The sequence below is a fragment of the Malus sylvestris genome, chromosome 4 (genome assembly GCF_916048215.2).
Source record: "Malus sylvestris chromosome 4, drMalSylv7.2, whole genome shotgun sequence".
NCBI classification, from domain to species: Eukaryota; Viridiplantae; Streptophyta; class Magnoliopsida; order Rosales; family Rosaceae; genus Malus; species Malus sylvestris.
The window spans coordinates 30,334,355-30,352,955 of record NC_062263.1 but is presented as its reverse complement, the minus strand read 5'-3'; the positions used below and the strand labels follow the sequence as shown (position 1 = coordinate 30,352,955).

At 37.7% G+C, this 18,601-nt stretch overlaps 2 protein-coding genes and 1 long non-coding RNA gene across 3 annotated transcripts; 2 read left to right on the top strand and 1 right to left on the bottom strand.

The window, feature by feature from the left end:
* Positions 1-233: 233 nt before the first annotated feature.
* Positions 234-2,472, bottom strand: LOC126617788 (putative F-box protein PP2-B12). Its single transcript, XM_050285842.1, has 3 exons — positions 2,031-2,472; positions 1,285-1,403; positions 234-1,134 (listed from the first exon to the last, which is right to left on the bottom strand). Exons 1-3 carry the CDS (start codon positions 2,385-2,387, stop codon positions 624-626), a joined length of 987 nt encoding a protein of 328 aa, XP_050141799.1. The 5' UTR covers positions 2,388-2,472; the 3' UTR covers positions 234-623.
* An 8,923-nt stretch (positions 2,473-11,395) lies between these two features.
* Positions 11,396-14,543, top strand: LOC126618589 (probable serine/threonine-protein kinase PBL26). Its single transcript, XM_050286698.1, has 5 exons — positions 11,396-11,837; positions 12,341-12,519; positions 12,620-12,809; positions 12,902-13,293; positions 13,417-14,543. Exons 1-5 carry the CDS (start codon positions 11,741-11,743, stop codon positions 14,308-14,310), a joined length of 1,752 nt encoding a protein of 583 aa, XP_050142655.1. The 5' UTR covers positions 11,396-11,740; the 3' UTR covers positions 14,311-14,543.
* Positions 14,544-15,241: 698 nt separating this feature from the next.
* On the top strand, positions 15,242-18,203 carry LOC126618588 (uncharacterized). The gene is made up of 2 exons (XR_007621771.1): positions 15,242-15,537; positions 17,274-18,203. It is a non-coding gene; the product is annotated as an uncharacterized LOC126618588 (long non-coding RNA).
* Positions 18,204-18,601: the final 398 nt, after the last annotated feature.

The following is an 18,601-nucleotide window of genomic DNA, read 5'->3' as shown; positions in this document are numbered from 1 at the left end:
CACTGTTCCAGTGGAGGCAACACCATCTGATTTCTCGGTTGTGTGTTTCTTTATTTTTGAGCTTTTGCGATTTGGCTGGGCTCTTGTTGGTTGGTTTGATTTGACCCCTTTTTTGCTTGTTTATATGTTTCTTTGTTTTTTGGCTTTTTGTATGTAAATCAGTTTCTTTATGGTTAAATAATAATTTCCTTCACCAAACTAAACATAAAAACCAAACTCAATCTTCACAAGTCTTTGACTTTTCTATGGTACCGATTGCTTTGTATTTCTGTAGTACCAACACAAAGCTACAAGTACAACAAAGCTAGCAATTGACCATGACATTGACACGTTTCAATTGCGACATTTTCCAAATGCAAAAAAAAAAAAAGATAAAAAGGCAAACACTTTTTAATCGGGGTGTGTTATCCACATACTTCATTTTACTTTTCACACCTCCCTTGGTAATTTCGGTCCGTTGATCTTCTTCAATTCATTTGATCCGACAACCGAAAATTAAAAAGATGTATGAGAAGTAAAATACAATGTGGATATTACATCCGTTTTTAATCTGAACTACCGTAGCTCAATTTTATAATATTTTGAATTCAAAAGGACAATATTACCCTACCGCCACTTGATTTCTACATCCTTTTAGGCCTGACCTCAATCCCTTGAAAAATGAGGCCACCCTTCCACTGTCCACCCCTAACCTCCATGCAAGTCATCTCCAACTCCCCACCTTCACCCCCTTCACAGAAGAACTCCCCCATCTCTATCTCCAGCCACCCGTCGTTCCGCTCTTTCGGGTACTGGGCCTCGTTGATCTCCCTTGGCTGGAACGACTGGAGCGACTGGAGGCCGGGAATGTGTCTGCGGTTGAAGAGGCCAATATGCCAAGGCCCGGCAACGTGGTAGCCCTGGCCTTGGGTTTGGCCTCTCTGCACGTCCAGAAACACCACGTGTTTCGTGGGCTCCTGCCCAATTAAACCTACTGTGACCTCCACAGGTTGGTTCTCAAATCCATGAGCCCCTGCAATTGACTTGAATACAAGAAAAGCTTTGTAAAGGGTGGATGGGGACAGCATCCGTGTCCCAATTTTGCCACGGATTTCAAGCCAGCACACACTAATAAGCTCCGCCACCTCCTCAAACCTGTTTGTTTACAATAACAGAGAGTTTATGTAACAAAAGCATGGAAATTATCTACAGTCCTCAATCACGAGGAATGGGTGCAGAACGGATGACTATTTCAAAATGCTGATAACAATTTCTTTAAACGAAAAGAAGAAAATTTTAAGAGACCTCGAGTCGGGGACAGAAATCCATCTCCAGTAGTGAGGAGTGTCAGCCCAAACAATCGAAAGGGCCCTTGCAGCGATCATATAGCATTTCTTCCCACTCCATTTGTCCAGCGAAAAGCTCTGCATTATCATTCCAATTACAACTCGGGATCTTAGAACAGTGAGAAATAGAAAACGCTTTTGAAAAACAAACAAAAAAACCGGAAACAATAGAACGCATTCGAATTTCTAACTCAGTTATTCAACCCTTTCATCTTACTTCCTCTAATGCTAAAAAGAATTGAACACTAACAATTTGAACACTGTTATCTCAACCATCTGCACTTCAAACTTAATAATTCATGATTCATCATGTAGTAACGAAAAATAAAACAAGTGCCAAAATTGCTTAGACAACTTTTAAACTACGAAGTACAAAACAAATGGACATGATATCTCATATATGTCATCACAATTTTGTCAATATTTTTCCTTCTTCATTTTTGTCACATCTCATAAATATTCACATCACCAAATGTACACAAAATATTTGGTCCCACCGCCTACTCACCCTCTCCTCGGCCAACAACAAAACCTATGATCTTGCCGGCCCCCAAAGTTCCAAACTTTGTACTTTCCAGTACGGAAATTTCCCGACAAATCCATATCAACTAAATGTCTATCACATCAGTGAAATAGTACACTAATCCACAACTAAAATAAACAAATAAATCCCACAAAAGAAAAGGAGAAAGGTAGTAAAGTTACCAACTTGCCCTGTTCAATGAGAACAGGGTTGTCGCACACAGCGAGGAAAAGCTCCTTCTTGGTTTTGGAGGTGAAGGAGGGAGACACAAGCGGCGGCTGTGAGGGTGACGAGGAGGACATGATAGTGTGGATCTCGGGGGGAAGGAACTTGTCCCAAACAGCGTCGGATTCGGCGGCCGACCTGAAACTCCTCGAAACCGACGACATTGTGCCCGCGTCCCGAGGCGTGGTCAGCGAGACAACGGTGGCTATGCATCCCTCCGGCAAGGCCTGCAGATCCATGGGGTCGCCTCCGCCGCCACCGACATCATCTGTTTTCTCCTGGTTTCCGCCACCGCCTAAGAAGAACTTGAACATTTTTGCGATTTAAATGGGTTCCTCGGACAATGGAAAAAACGTTGTAATTTGCCTTCGTATGTTTTCTGGTTGCTGTGGCGCGGTTGTGTATTTATAGAGAGAGGAATGCTTAGCCGTTAAGTCTCTCTCCCGCTGTCAAAAGGTGTCAGGATCCTCTGGACCCTTCTTATATACCACAAAAAAAAAAAAATAACATTAGAATTTAGACAACTTTAGCTAACGAAAAGTTCTCACAACTGTTTATTTTAACGAAAAATCACATTTTTACAATAAAATGTCAATCTTGATACTATTCATTTTATCTTTTATTTTATCTAAATCGTTAAAACTCAAAGTTTTTAAACTATTTTCATTAGTTTTTTTTTTAATTTTATTATGCTCAATTTTTTTTTGTTTGGTCAAATGTTAAATTTATTAGATTAGATATGATTTGAACTTACGCCAACGCCGTTATATAAGAATAAGATTCATCTCGTAATAGGCCCACTTGCCAAATCTTGTTCAAGTTAAAGCTAAATAAAAAGGTGAAAGAAAAAGGTGATTTCTTTTTCCCATATCAGAATCCGTTTTATTTATTTGACTTTCCCTTTTTAGCTTTATTTTTTTAAAGAAAGGTGAATAGAACATCCCATGTACTTTATCTTTTGGTTGTCACAACAATCTACTAGGGATGGGCACTTGGAACCGAAAATCAAAACCGAAATACAGATCAAATTGGATCGCATCGAACGGTTTAGTTTTGCGATTTTGAAACGGTTGCGGTTTCGAACCGAACTGGGCAAAGAAAACGGTTTGGTTTTGATTTTAGGTTTTCAAAAGATATCTGATGATATCATTTGTGTTTTCTGGAATTGCAGTTGTTAAGGACATCCATAATGTTATTCGTTGGTCAGGTCCAAGTTTGATCTCCCTTTCCATAGTCCAGTTTGCTTGTTGGAACGTTAGGGGTTCTATTTCTACCCTAAGTTGATGGTATGAGAAAGCTTATTGCTGCTCAAAATCCTGACTTTGTTTATATTGTTAAAACTGGAGAGATTGGTTGTTGAAGATGTAAGTTCTAGAAGTTTTATTTGGATTACTCTATGAATAACTTGGGTAGTTAATATATGAGGAAAATAAGACCGTCTTATGCGTAAATAGGTGTATATTTTAAATTGTACATTTTTTTCTTAAAAACCAAACCGAACCGAACCAAATGGATTGGCTTTATTTCGGTTTTGGCTTCAAAACAGCACTGCAAAAAATTTCGGTTTCGGTTGCGGTTTCACTCGAAACCGCACTGCGCCCACCCCTACAATCTACGAAGAATGTTACAACAATTACTCATACTCAAAATTATTGGTTGTCGATTTACAAAACTTTATGCTTATAATTTCCGTTCATATTATGAAATATTTTATAAAGATCATTTATGCGAAAAATAAAACTAAAGTCGTCAAACTGTATAAAACAGATGAACGATATTAGTAAAAGCATTATGAACCGTTTATATATTTTTCATAGTAAATTAACTAAACGACTTTAGTTTTAATTCATTTTTTGCATAATGATCTTTATAAAGTGATTCATAATATGATTGATTCTGATCATAAGCACAAAACTTTGTAATTCGAACATGAAGAAATTTTGAATAGGAGTCCGCACTCATCCTTAAGCAGTCAAACATTATTCCTTACATAATAAACTTTGCATAATAAGATATTGAATTTGTTATTTTATATGAATCGAGCGTGACATCCCCTACTTACAAATTGAAAACAACATTTTTAGTCTACAGTAACTCTCTTGTTAGAAACGGATCTTGCACATTTTTTGGCTAAAAATGACTTGTAGTCTTTAGTTGGAACTTGGAGATGGCGTAAAGTTACCTCTAACACAAAACTCACATTTTTTTATATAGGTAAAAAATGGTGATGAATTTGAATTTTCTTATTTTCTTTTCAATGCACGCACCTTGAATTTGAGTCTTAAGTCTAAACCTTATATTGGATGTAACGACCCGTCCCCAATTATTACGAATTTTATAATTTTAAAATGTGAAATTTCGAAAATGCCCTTCGAGGCAAATACGATTGACTTTTGTTGATCGCCTTGTCATGTCATGTAAGATTCGTTTTCTTGTAGTACTCGTCGCTACGAATGTGTGGGCTCAAACGGAACGTGATTTGGAGTTATAACGAAGAAGTTATGGACGAGTAAAAATAGGGACAAAATAGTCATTTAAACATTTTCTAGAAGGCTCCAGATTTTTTGGAGGCAAATCTGGAAAGCCACGTGTGTGGCTGAGATTGAAGGAAAGGAAAGATGGTCAGTGGAGATCGAAAATAAAGGAGAGAAAGGAGGGAGAGGTGAGGACCAATCAGGAGAAGGGAGAGAGTGAGTGATCAATTAGAGAGGAGAGAAAAGAGGGGAAATGAGAGAAAGGAGAAGCACCAGATCACCCTTCACCCGGTTCCTCCCCGCCCACCCGACATGGCTTCTACACAGCCCGGTGGTGATTCGGCAATTTCCCAGCGACTTGACCGTCTCTGCCACCTATAATCAATCCCACAACCTCCCTTCTTCATGTTACACCTAAAAATCGAGGTATTTGGGCCTTAATTTGTCAAGATCGAAGGCACAGCTTCAAGGGCACCCGCAGCGGTGAATCCACCATTCCTACAATGTTTCTGTTCAATTGCCACCACCAATGTACTTCCCTTAAGCTCAGAAACAATGCCCAATCATTGGTTGGAGTGTCAGAATCGATTTGAGGACGAATCAGGAAACACCCTTTATAAGGTTTTCGACGGGTTTTAGTGAAATTGGGGATTTTCTCGGCCAAATTGGCGTTAGTCATAGGTATGAAAGCTATTCCTCTCATCGAGATATTCATTCTTGTAAAATTTGAGAATTTTTGGAGTTGTTGGATTTTCCGCCAAGTCGGGACGGTCGACCGCCACCCACGGCGGCGCATGCGGCAGAGCGTGGAGGAAAAACCCGAGGTTCCTCGATGTGCCGAATTTGAATCCTCCATCTGTTTTCCAAAATTATAACGTTTTAGTAGAGTTTTACTAAAGGGTTCCTAATTATGTTTAGGTGCGTTGGCGGGAAGTGATCACATTCTCGATAGTTCGAGTGGCTTTCGGGCAATGGAAAACCTGTGAGTGGACCCCTTCATAACTTAAATATTTTTATAAAATATTAGCCTAGCATGATTTTCATAATTCATGCATTTAATACATTTTATATTATGTTTTCTGGATTTATATCATTATAGTTTATATCGAATTCATGGTTTAATAGCTTTTACGAAATATTCATGATTTTATTGAAATTACATTTATGAATTATGAGATTTGCATATATGGATTTCTATTGATCTCGAATATGACTTATATTATGAAGTTACGAAGATGATTTATTTTATAGATTTGTGAACATGATTTGTCATGGATTTATGATACGAGATTTTGAAATATGTTTTTAGTACTTATTTAGTGGGTTATCATACGACACATCCGCACACCACGGGTATTATATCTATGGCCGCAGGACACAGATGATGGAGGAGTGAGATATGATATATTATATACCCCCAGCTTTACCGCCGAAAACGATGTCGGACAGCTTCACTAGCCACGGCTAGTGTCAGTGTGGATGTTATACTATTTGATTCAGCTTCACCTACGGGTGATGGATATGTTATTCAGCTTCACCTACGGGTGATGGATATGTTATTCAGCTTCATCTTCGGGTGATGGACATGTTATACATCTTCACCTTCGGGTGATGGACAGGTACTGCCTTCGGGCGACTATGATACCCCTAGTTGAGTACTTCACGGATATGATTTATAGAGGTTTTACAAATGTTTTACATGGCATGCTAGGGTTTTTTCATAAGACCTATATGTAGTATTCTATGTATGTTTTCAAAATAGGGGGTTATTATGTTCAAAAATAAAGTGTTTTCCTATTATTAGTACTAATATTATAAACTCTGGTCCACTCACCTTTTCTGGTTTTGCGCCCCCTTCAGGAATTAGATTCAAGGCACACGATCCCGGCGTCAGGACATTCCCACTTAGGCATCTTCAAGCCTCTTTTGTGTGAGTCTCATTCCCTGGTTCGTACCTTTCTATAGTAGTTCTTTCACATTATTCTTGCTTAGTTGTATGCTCTGAACACGATTTTGCTTTAGTTTAATCTGTTCTAATTAAATATGTTAGTTATATGCGTGTTTTAAATGGTTTCGTCACCCTCGGGTGTCAGCCAGCACGTGCCTACCCTGATATTTGGGGATATCGGGGTTGGGGCGTGTCATTGGAGAAGGAAATAAAGTATATTTGTGTTAATTACTAATATAATTTTCATGATATATTAAAATACAAATTTGAATATGAATTTGGCAAAAACTTAAATCAGAAATTTGAGATTCCAAAGGAAAAATATATGTTTTTACCCAAATACAATATTTCTGCATTTGGGTATAACATCTCAGTTATGTTACACGATGACAAAATTTGTAAGGATAATGTTTAGTGAAAACAAAAAAAAAAGGAGATAACAAAAACAAAAGCGTACTAGTCGTAGCAAGTGGTTGATTGTCTTTGTGTTAGAGTATTTCTTTTTAACCCAATGCATTTTGGATTTATACCTTCTCCCTCCTTAGGTTGTAATAAGAAAAAGCGGTTCACTTGAGTTGCTCAACCGCCCCTTATGCCAATGCTCATGATGCGCGACGGAATCTCTATCGTGCCGAAGGACCAAGCAGGGCATAGCTAATATCATAGGACTGACTCGGTATCAGCGACATACAATTTAGAATAGAAATATCACTTTTATTAAAAAAGAAACATAAGTAAACGTAATGCTCCTTAACTATAAATGCCACTTTGGCATTGCTGATCATAATACTGGTGACGATAACCTAGGCTACATCAGTGAATACTGAAACGTTCGTCAATCGTCAAAACGTTGAACAAAAAAAGAAAGATGTATCGTCACACTAGTTGCGAGTAATTTGACCTAAGAACAACAATGACGTATAGGTGAGTTTGATCAACTGGTTGTAACAATGCATTTGTCCCACTGCATTTAAATTTGAATTAGTCTCCCGTAAATTAGTAAAAGTTTTATATTATACCAGTGCTTAGAATGCACCAACGTATTAAACGGCTAGATTTGTAATTGGACTTTTACAATGTTTCATGATAAAATCAATTGATAATATGAAGAGTAATCAAACTCTTTATAAACACATAATATCCCTTTTTTTTCAATGTGAGATTCTTTCATTCTCAACCGTTCAGATCTTACAGAGCATTCTAACAAAACCGCCAATTATAACAGATCATAGTAAGTAATTTTGTTACACATAATTTCGTTTTATACAAACTTTTTTTTTTATTTAGCATTTGGACTAATTAAAAATCACGAAAAAACGCACGCATAAAAAGAAAAGAAAAAAAAAGTGTTCTAGAATCTTTCGTAGATGGTAATGTCACTTTTGTCAAAGAAAATGACGATGGAAAAAATAAAATAAAAAGAAAAGAGGGTTTGGGAATTGAGACAACACAAAAAGATTAGGATGGGGGAAGAATGTGAATATGATGAAGGAACCATGTGGGGTGTTTTTGACGTGTCGAATAGGGACTTTATATGTGTCGACTGTTTGGTTTGCATGTGCTCGCTAATTGCGGCCACGCATGTCACAATCCTTGTACTCCTCCTCCTCCTCTGTACTAATCTTTTCGTCACTTTGCTTTGGCTTTGGCTTTGGAGTCGGAAGCGCACTCACACTTTGTTTTACTTTCTATTTTCCACTTCACTCCCACATGTTTACTTGTTTCCTCAATATAAAATTAAAAGTAATAAAAGATGTTAAAAGGAAAAATTAAACAAATGTGAGTTAGGTTAAACGATCAATGTAGCCCAAGTATGCTTCTTTACGAGTACGAGTTCAGAAGGACTTAGAGATGGATTTAGCTTGCATGACCTGATGTGGAAAGATCCAACAAGATCACTAAGCGATAATGATCCTTATCGTGGGCCAAACATATATAGTGTTGGAATTTTTTAGATCCACGGGCTTGGGGGCGTCCCGCTAACGACACCGATATTGTCCCTAACTTTATCACATGCCCAATCCGTTAGATGTGAGGTTTTATCACAAAAGGCATCGATATTAGTTAGAGTAGGGTAATCATATTTAAAGCCACCCTTGTTGACTTCCCCCATCGACGTGAGATTGCCAACACGCCCCCTTACGTGTAACTTCATTTAGTGGTTCACACGAGGAGATCCACACATCGGCAATTGAAACTTAGAGGTTGGCTCCAATGGAGTCCAAACTTGTTTTCAATCTTTTCAGGAAGTGCCTCTTAAGAACTCAAAGGCCGACTCTATGTTAAAAGTCCAAGCTTGTTTCCAAACCACACTTCCTGGTGACAAGCCTTTGGCTTGCACGGGCCGTAACCGTGGGCTCTGCTACCATGTTGAAAATTTTTGATCGACGGGCCCGAGGGACCCCACTTTAACGATACCGATACTAATGTTGAAATTTTTTAGATCGACAAACCCGTGAGGGCCCCACTTTAACGACACCAATATTGTCCCCAACTTTACCATCTGCCCAATCCGTCAGGTGTGAGGTTTTATCATAAAAAATCTCGATATTAGTTAGAGTAGGGTAATCATATTTAAAGCCACCATTGTTGACGTCTCTCACCGATATGGGACTACCAACATATAGGTCATGATTTTCGATGTTCTTAAAAGCCTTCTCTAAATGAGACTCTTAACTAGTGTCCCTCATCACGTCTCTATTAGTTAAACGTTAACTAGGGCAAAATAACTTGGGGTTCAAACTTACCACTTAGAGTGTGCCACACGTGCCCTTATGAATCACCATCAAGCTCAAATTTGTCACTATATAAAGGCATGATAGCTCCTTATAAAGGTATATTCCTTAGCCAAGAAACCTAAAGCTTTGTTATAATATGTAACAAGAGGAATGTGAATATTGTCATTGATTATACTGGGGCTCCTTTCTTAGGTTTTCTAGATCAATTGTGATTAAGGTTGTACAACTATATATATTTGCTCCTAGTAAAAGGAATAAAATTGAAGCATTCATGAATTCTAATTTGGCATCACAAGCTAGTCTGAAAAGAAAAAAAAACGAAAAAACTTTTTGAAAAACAGCCAAAGTGCCTACACCGAAACCCTAGTCCACCGAATAGCTGCACCTACTAGGTCGAAAACCTAAGATCGAATAGTCACACCTCCTAGGTTGAAAACATAGAACTTAAACTTGGGAATTTGAGGTCCCAAATTCCAAATAAGAGAATTAATGCATGTTAATTTAGAAATTTTGACTTTTGTCTCAAATTCCAAGTTTATTTCCCTCATCCAAAAATAATATTATAGATATGCATGATTGATTGTGCAAGGGAATCATAATTTAGAGTTTAGACTTTAGAATTCTAGTGTTAAATTGGTTAATCGCTTTGATTTTCTGTTTTACGTACAAAACCCTAAGTAGCCATTTTATACCATAAATGTGACTAGGATTAATAAAGAAGAAAATTGAATAAAAGTAAATTAAGTTTGTCAATGCTTATATTCTGTATTTAAAAAAGAGACTTCACGCACATAGACTTATACTAACTAATTAGTGTTTGGACGTTACTTTATATAAGTAAAGTTTATTTTAATGAGGCTCCCTTCTAAGAGGACGCCTATGAGTCCAATCACTCTCTCATTGGGATTTAATTTGGTATAAAAAAAAAGAGTACTAATACACTCATACTACTCACACAAGCATCTAATCCTATTATCTTACTCATTTTAGGTGTTAAAATCTTATTAAAAAAATTAAAAACAGAGAAACTGAAGAAATGGAGTTGGAACTAAAATGGCAATGCAAAGTCAAATAAATAATTTCTGTCCTTAAAATAACAGGGTTTTTGAACTTTAATCCCTCAAGAACATTAAAATTTAAAAAAAACCTGGTGTTAGATTAAATATTGATTTTAGTCCTTAATGTGCCCTTAATTCAAAATAATTAATGTACATTTTATTTAATGTCTCCCATTAAATATTTAAATTTATTAATACACAAATTTTAATTTATTTTTTGACTAAAAAAGAGTTTTTTAATTTATTAATTTTATTTAACATTCTTCAAACTTGAAAGACTCAATTAATGCACCTAAATGTTAGTACCGAAATATATTATATTGAACTAATATATTTAAATGTTAGTACCGAAATATATTATATTGAACTAATATATTTAAATGTTAGTACCGAAATGTATGTACCTAAATATATGCACCGAAATGTATTAATATTAAATTAATGTACCTAAATGTATGTACCGAAATGTATGCACTGAAATATTAGTACCGAAAATGTATTATATTGAATTAATGTACCTAAATGTTTGTATCGAAATGTATGTACCGAAATGTGTGTACCTAAATGTATGCACCGAAATGTATTATAATGAATTTAATATACCTAAATGAAGAAGATAAAGTACATCAAAATATATTGTATAACAAAAATTAGTTTATCTAAATGTTCACAACAAAATATATTACGATGAATGAAATGAAAATAAAAATTATAATGAAATAAAATTAATACATTAAAAATTAGAAAGAAAAAGATAAATAATTAAAAAATCAAAATATAATTAATAAAAGAGGTTATTAATGTATCAAGGGACTAAAATTAAATTTTGATCTTACTCATGATTTTAATCAAAAAATCATCTTTGCCAAGGATTAAAATGAAGTTTTCTATTAAAATACTGCTGACGAAAATTCCTGGGCTGTAAACCCTCCATCTATAGCCTGTCTTTTTAACTAAAATTCAATAAAATTCCCACATTTCTCTCTCCTTAGTTTTAAACGGCCAGACACATCCACTCACATCTCCACCTTTTTCTGCGAGAAGTCTAAGGAAAAATCTCACATTTCCCGACCCCCCAAAACCATGCAGATGCATTGCCTCCCATTTCTCCTTCTCCTAAGTTAGTTTTTTTTTTTGTTTTTTTGTCCTCGACATTGCAATTAGCTACCCCCTCCCCGCCTCCGGGGTCCTCCTCCTTCAATACTCTCGGAGGACCCTGATCCGCTCCTCCTCCTCCTCTATGCGCCTTCGTTTGTTTCTTGTCAAACAAGTTTTGAGTTTGACCTACATTTTTCTTTTTAACTCTTGTTAGCTTGATTAATTTTTTGGAAAAAGTCTGGCATTGTGATATTTTAACTACATTTTGAATTAGCAAGCATTCGATTGTTTGCCAAAGTTCTTCTGTATGTTGAAAGGAGATTCTTGAATATCAGAGATTAGTCAGGAGACATGAGTTGTTTTCCGTGTTTCGGCTCGCAGAGAAGTAAGAGATCAAATAGCAACAAGAGATTAGAGAATGACCCGTCTTCTCCTCCTGTCGCGCAAGGTAAGTTTTCGTTTTTATTTTTCTTTCACTTTTCTCAATCTTTGGTTATAAATGATTTCGAAACAATGAAAGGCTTGGTTGTAATTTACGGTGAATAATGAATGTGTGTGCATGAATCTGTCGCTCAATACTTCTCCATCTATATATATATATATATATATATATATATGTGAAGTATGAAGTAAGAAATATCAAGAACAATCGTTACAGAAATCGCGTAAATATTAAAATGAATGCATGTCTAAATTACAATGCCTTCACAATTTCAGTTTTGCAAAAGGTTTTAGAGGAGGTTTTCCATGACTAGGCGACCATATTTTTGCGCTGCTATCTGTTGTGGCATCAATCTGTAAATTGCTATAGCTACGCAATGTGGACTATCAAAAAAGAATCAATTAGCTAGGGCATTTATACACTAGATATAGAAACTAATGCAAAACAACGATTAACAATGCTGTCAAAAGGTATTGGAAAGGGCCTAAAACCTTATCATTTTTCTGCAGAATTGAAGAAACAAAAACCTGCAGAGGCCACAGAGGCAGTTAACCCAGCAGATATTAATGCAAAGGCTTTCACTTTCCGGGAGCTTGCGACAGCAACAAAGAATTTCCGGCAGGAATTTCTTTTGGGGGAAGGTGGATTTGGAAGAGTCTATAAGGGAACTCTTCAGTCGAGCGGGCAGGTTATAAAAATTCTCGGTTTCTTTTGGTTGTTAGGTTTTAATGAGGACTTGCAACTGAGTAATGAATTTACAAAGACTGGTTTTTCCATCTTGGTTATAGGTGGTGGCGGTGAAGCAACTGGACAGACATGGAATGCATGGGAACAAAGAGTTTCTTGGGGATGTTTTGATGCTAAGCCTCCTACACCATCCAAATCTGGTTAACCTAATTGGATATTGTGCTGATGGAGATCAAAGACTTTTGGTGTATGAATTCATATCCGGGGGTTCTGTAGACGATCGTGTTCTTGGTACGTGCGCAACCCTCCCTTTTTCTACCGCTTTCTTGATTTAGAACCCTTTTATCAGCTGCCTAACTATGGATGAACAAAACTATCTGCAGGCAATGGACCAGATGACAAGCCATTAGATTGGTACACCCGAGTTAAAATAGCTTATGGTGCTGCTATGGGACTGGAGTACTTGCACGAAAAGGCCAATCCCCCAGTTGTCTATCGAGATTTGAAATCTTCAAACATCTTGCTAGACGAAGCATTCAATCCAAAGCTCTCAGATGTTGGACTTGCCCAGCTTGGCTCCGAGGGAGATAAGAGTCATGGACCATCAAGACTGATGGGAACCTATGGTTTCTGTGCTCCTGAGTATTCAAGATCGGGTGAATTCACAATGAAGTCAGATGTGTACAGTTTCGGAGTTATACTTCTGGAGCTCATTACCGGAAGAAGAGCCATTGACACAACAAGGTCAAATGATGAGCAAAATCTAGTATCTTGGGTAATTATCTTATCATTTTTCACTTATCTCATACGTCTCTTTAATTGACCTAATGATTTGCACACTCTCGTTCATCATTACCATCGTGTGTAACTTCGTTCTATTTTTAATGTGTGTGAGCAGGCACAACCCTTATTCAGGGACCCGAAAAAGTATCCTGACATGGCAGATCCTCTTCTTAACAAGCAATTCCCAGAAAAGGATCTAAATCAAGCTGTTGCAATAGCATCCATGTGTTTGCAAGAGGAGGCAGAAGTTCGTCCCTTCATGAGTGACGTTGTGAATACTCTAAGTTTTCTTTCCACAACTCCTCCTCCTCCTGAGGCTGTCCCTGCTCCTCTTCCAGCTGATCTGACCCCAACTGAAAAACGTGAAGAGAACAATGACGAATCAGAATGTGTTTCTGAATATTCAGAAGACGATGATCTTGATGATGCAGGAGATGATGACGAAGATCAGGAGGCTTCTGATCAAGAGAGTATCAGAAATTCAAGGAGCAACCGCCGTAGCGTTGACATTTCAGAAGGTGAAGGTAGCAAAAATGAACGCCAAGTAACTCTTACAGAATCCAAAGAATGGCATTCATTTACAAGGGGCAGCATGATATCACGGAACGACAGTGTTAATTCAAGTGACCAGGGCAGCAAGGGTGGTAATAATTTGGATGGTAATTCAAGCCAAGTTAGCAGCAATCAATCCAAATATGCAAGTGCATCTTCTAGAAGCAGTAGCAGTGGGTCAACAGAAGAAATCGTTTCCAATAGCAGAAAGAACAGCAGAAAAGCATCACAAAAAGAAACTGCTACTGTTACATTAGCTGGCAATAGCAGTACCGAGGAAAAATCATCAGAAGGCGGAAGTGTTTGCACAAATGATCAGGATCAGAAAAGCATAAGCAAGGTACAACAACTACCACCAATACTGAAAGATGGAAAAGTTTCTGTAGACCAACACAGAAACAACGAGGAATCGCATGATTTTAAATCATCGAAAAAATGTCAATCCAGTCGCTACTAAAATGTCTCTAACTTGCACACATATGAACATGAGATATGTTTTTGTTTGGATGAGCCATGCATGGCTTTTGTCATTCAAAGATAGCAAACGAGAAGCATTGCTACAAAGGTGCCCTATTGAGATGCATAAGTACGTTGGTAGAAGGAGAAATGCTGCCCGAGGCCAAGAATTTAATGATGTGCTCCCTTTCAGTTTTTTTAAGCTTTCGATTATATTTCATTTTGAGGACTTCAGTATCGTGTTTCTTCATTGACATACCCTTAAAGTAAGAGAAAAAAAAAACTGAAAGAAACAAAAGAACCTACTTAATTATGGGTGGCTTCAGATAAGAAGTTAGTGTATTTACCAATGGTAGATTGCACAGAGCGTTGACAAGAAAAGGACATGTACGTATAATAACTTACCTCCGCGCTCTTACATTTACGGTGTTTATGTGCGAAGTTGCCAAGTTGGATATACGGATAAACATGATCTTGTAAATTAGCTTTTGTGAAATAGAATGCTGCATTAACAATTTACTCTGCAACCAGTAAAATCAATTGAAGCATAACCTGTAATATCAGCTTACATTCTACAAAAATAACCTGTAATATCAGCTTACATTCTACAAAAATAAATAAAATACAATATGGTGTAAACAAGAAGCAAGATGCTCACTGTTTCATAACACTCAACTATGTTAGCTTCTTCAGCGGAAGAGTTTGTCCAAAAAGTTTTTCTGCTTCGCCTGCTTCCATTTTTAGCTTGCTCAGCTGATCCATCTCTTCTTTGAGAAGACCTCTCCAGAAGTTCTCCTCGTCTTGTTTAAGTTCGTTAAACCCTCCCAGTAACTTTTGGAACAATGTCAACTCAGACTGTTCACCCTTTTCAACCTCCCCCTCTATCTGTTTAACTTCCTCTATAATGGTATTTGTTGGTATATGGTCCAGCCCATGATGAATGTTCTAGATTATTTTAGTAAGCAAGTGAGGTGGCCGGAGCATGCTAGACAATTCTAGTATGTTATCAAGTTGATGGAAGAAGCTAGAGAGTACTAGCTTCCTTGGTTGCAAATGGAAAGATCCATGCACATGCTAGAGAATTCTAGCAAAGTTCAAGTTGGTGGAAGAGTCTAGAAGAATGGTGAGGATTCCACCAATATACAAGATTAGTGTAGATAATACTAGCTTAGGAAGGTAGTGGAATTATCTAGATATCTCTAGCATGATGTTTCCATGCTTCTTCAAGGTTCCATCCATGCCAATAAAAGGAGAAGGCATCCACACCATTTGTATCAACCAACCAATCAAGAGAGTAGTGAGTAGCAAAGGATCAAGTCCAAAGCTAGAGTTCCACTCCAAGAGTGAGAGTGAGAGTGTTCCACTACACATTGTGTGAGTGAAGTTTAGAGTGATAGAATGTGTGTGTCATACTTTCTTGTATCCATCAAGCCTTGTCCTTGGCTTGGTAAGACTACTCTTGTTGTACTCATCTTTTTCATATAGTGAAGATTGATCCTTGTTTCGTGGACATAGGCATAAACTGCCGAACCACATAAATTCTCGGTGTCCATTTTTTACTTTACCTTGTGCATTCTCTATCTTGTAGTACCGATATTCCTAACAAGTGGTATCAGAGCCCGGTTGGCTCGTACTACGAGATGGAAGGAAGTGGCACTATGATCAAACTCACCAACTCTAATTGGGTAACATGGAAGCCAAGGATGGAGGACATTCTCTATTGCAAGGATCTGCATGAGCCAATTGAAGGAGATGCCGCTAAGCCAGAGAGCATGTCCGATGCCGAGTGGAAGAAGATGAATCGCAAGGCAATTGGCACAATTAGATAATGAGTGGACGATAGTGTTTTTCACCATGTGTCTAATGAAACCAATGCTCGCGAGTTTTGGACGAAGCTTGAGTCCTTGTTTGAGAAGAAGACCCCAGCCAAGAAAGCCTTCTTGATCAAAGAGCTCATCAATGTGAAGTACAAGGATGGTTTAAGTGTAGCAAAACACTTGAACAATTTCCAAAATATCATCAACCAGTTGGCTACTAAGAAAATGACGATTGAGGACGAGCTACAAGCACTCTTGTTACTTGGATCCTTGCCAGACAGTTGGGAGACCTTTGTGGTGAGTATAAGTAACTCTGCTTCTAATGGTGTTCTTACTCTTGATAATGTTAAAAATAGCATGCTCAATGAAGAAACAAGGAGAAAGACTTCTGGCACAGATAGCAGCCAAGTATTTGTCGCAGAGAACCGCGGAAGAAGCAAGAGTAGAGGACCTAGAGGTCATGGCAGGAGTCCTAGCCGATCTAAGTCGAGGTTCAGGGGTGCATGCCATCATTGTGGCAAAGAAGGTCACATGAAGAAGCATTGTCGTAAATGGAAAAAGGAACAAAAGGAACAAAAGGATGGAAACAATACTGCAGGTGTTGTGAGTTACGGTGAAGAGTTCTTTAATGCAGACAAGCAATGTTTTTCTGGCAAAGAAGTCTATAATTGCCTTTGCCAATAACGATGGTAGTTCTGATTAGGGGGAGCCTAGTCAAGAGAAGTCTAATCAAGAGGGTCTTGGTTAATGAATAGTTCGATCAATGGGAGTTGGTCAAGAGGACCAATCCTATTTTTTGGTATTCCTCCCTCATGGACTGGAGGGGGAGATTGTTGGTATATGGTCCAACTCATGATGAATGTTCTAGATTATTCTAGTAAGCAAGTTAGGTGGCCAGAGCATACTAGATAATTCTAGCATGTTATCAAGTTGATGGAAGAAGCTAGAGAGTACTAGCTTCCTTGGTTGCAAATGGAAAGATCCATGCACATGCTAGAGAATTCTAGCAAAGTTCAAGTTGGTGGAAGAGTCTAGAAGAATGGTGAGGATTCCACCAACATACAAGATTAGTGTAGATAATTCTAGCTTAGGAAGGTAGTGGAATTATCTAGATATCTCTAGCATGATGTTTCCATGTTTCTTCAAGGTTCCATCCATGCCTATAAAAGGAGAAGGCATCCACACCATTTGTATCAACCAACCAATCAAGAGAGTAGTGAGTAGCAAAGGATCAAGTCCAAAGCTAGAGTTCCACTCCAAGAGTGAGAGTGAGAGTGAGAGTGTTCCACTACACATTGTGTGAGTGAAGTTTAGAGTGATAGAAAGTGTGTGTCATACTTTCTTGTATCCATCAAGCCTTGTCCTTGGCTTGGTAAAACTACTCTTGTTGTACTCATCTTTTTCATGTAGTGAAGATTGATCCTTGTTTCGTGGACGTAGACATAAATTGCCGAACCACATAAATTCTTGGTGTCCATTTTCTACTTTACCTTGTGCATTCTCTATCTTGTAGTACCGACATTCCTAACAGTATTTTCCCCTTCTTCGATTGTCTTTTGCAACCTCTCCACAAGCGGAGGCTCAGGTCCACAAGTATTGTCTGTTCAGATAAACTTGCTGAAGTCCCTTCCCACACTTTTAGCTGCTCTTTCAAGGTCAGGAACAATGCGTTCTTGCAAAACTGAACTCCTTGTATATACAACAGCACCACCGTTTCCATCCCATGCGTCATTCCTTCCACAGTACACAAATATGTAGTTATCCGGTGTGTTCTATATCTTACGCGATATACATGCGTTCTCGTAAGGTTTCTGGATTTATGCAGAAACCAAATGAGAAACAAAATGTTGGAAACCGCCACATAAATGGATGGAAGCATGAGCAATCCAACAGGAACAAGATAAGAAGGTAAAGACGTGACATATATTACCAGTCATCTTGATAGTGAAGATAGTCATTGTCGTGATTGTATAGAATGCCTTTCATCACTTGTAAGTCCCAACCTAATACAAGCATTTCCTATACTATTTTTATGGGAAAGGAAGACCGAGCATCCAGCCAATGCCATACTTCAGAATTTTCACTTCGAATTCCGGCCTGCACACAGTTCATTATTTCAGAGGTATTCGTTCATTTTCCCAGGAATGTAAATAATCAGAAATCCATTCCCTTAAAAAATGTTACGACAGCCTTTCATTTGCTTCTCCTTCACAGAAGTTAATTGCCCTCAGTACATTTTTTTGGGCCTAATTCTTGTGATAGTTGATTCAACCTCAGATTATAAACGAAAACAAAAATTTACAACAATTCAATTTGGTCTCCACTCTCTTCAAAAAATTACTGATGAGCAGAATCACCCAAATGTTTCAACGAATATAAGATCCAAATCGCATTCTGAATGCAAAAAAGTTAACTTTCCATGCATATACCAAATGAAGTGAATTCTCTAATAACCTATGAAAACCGTATAGTATA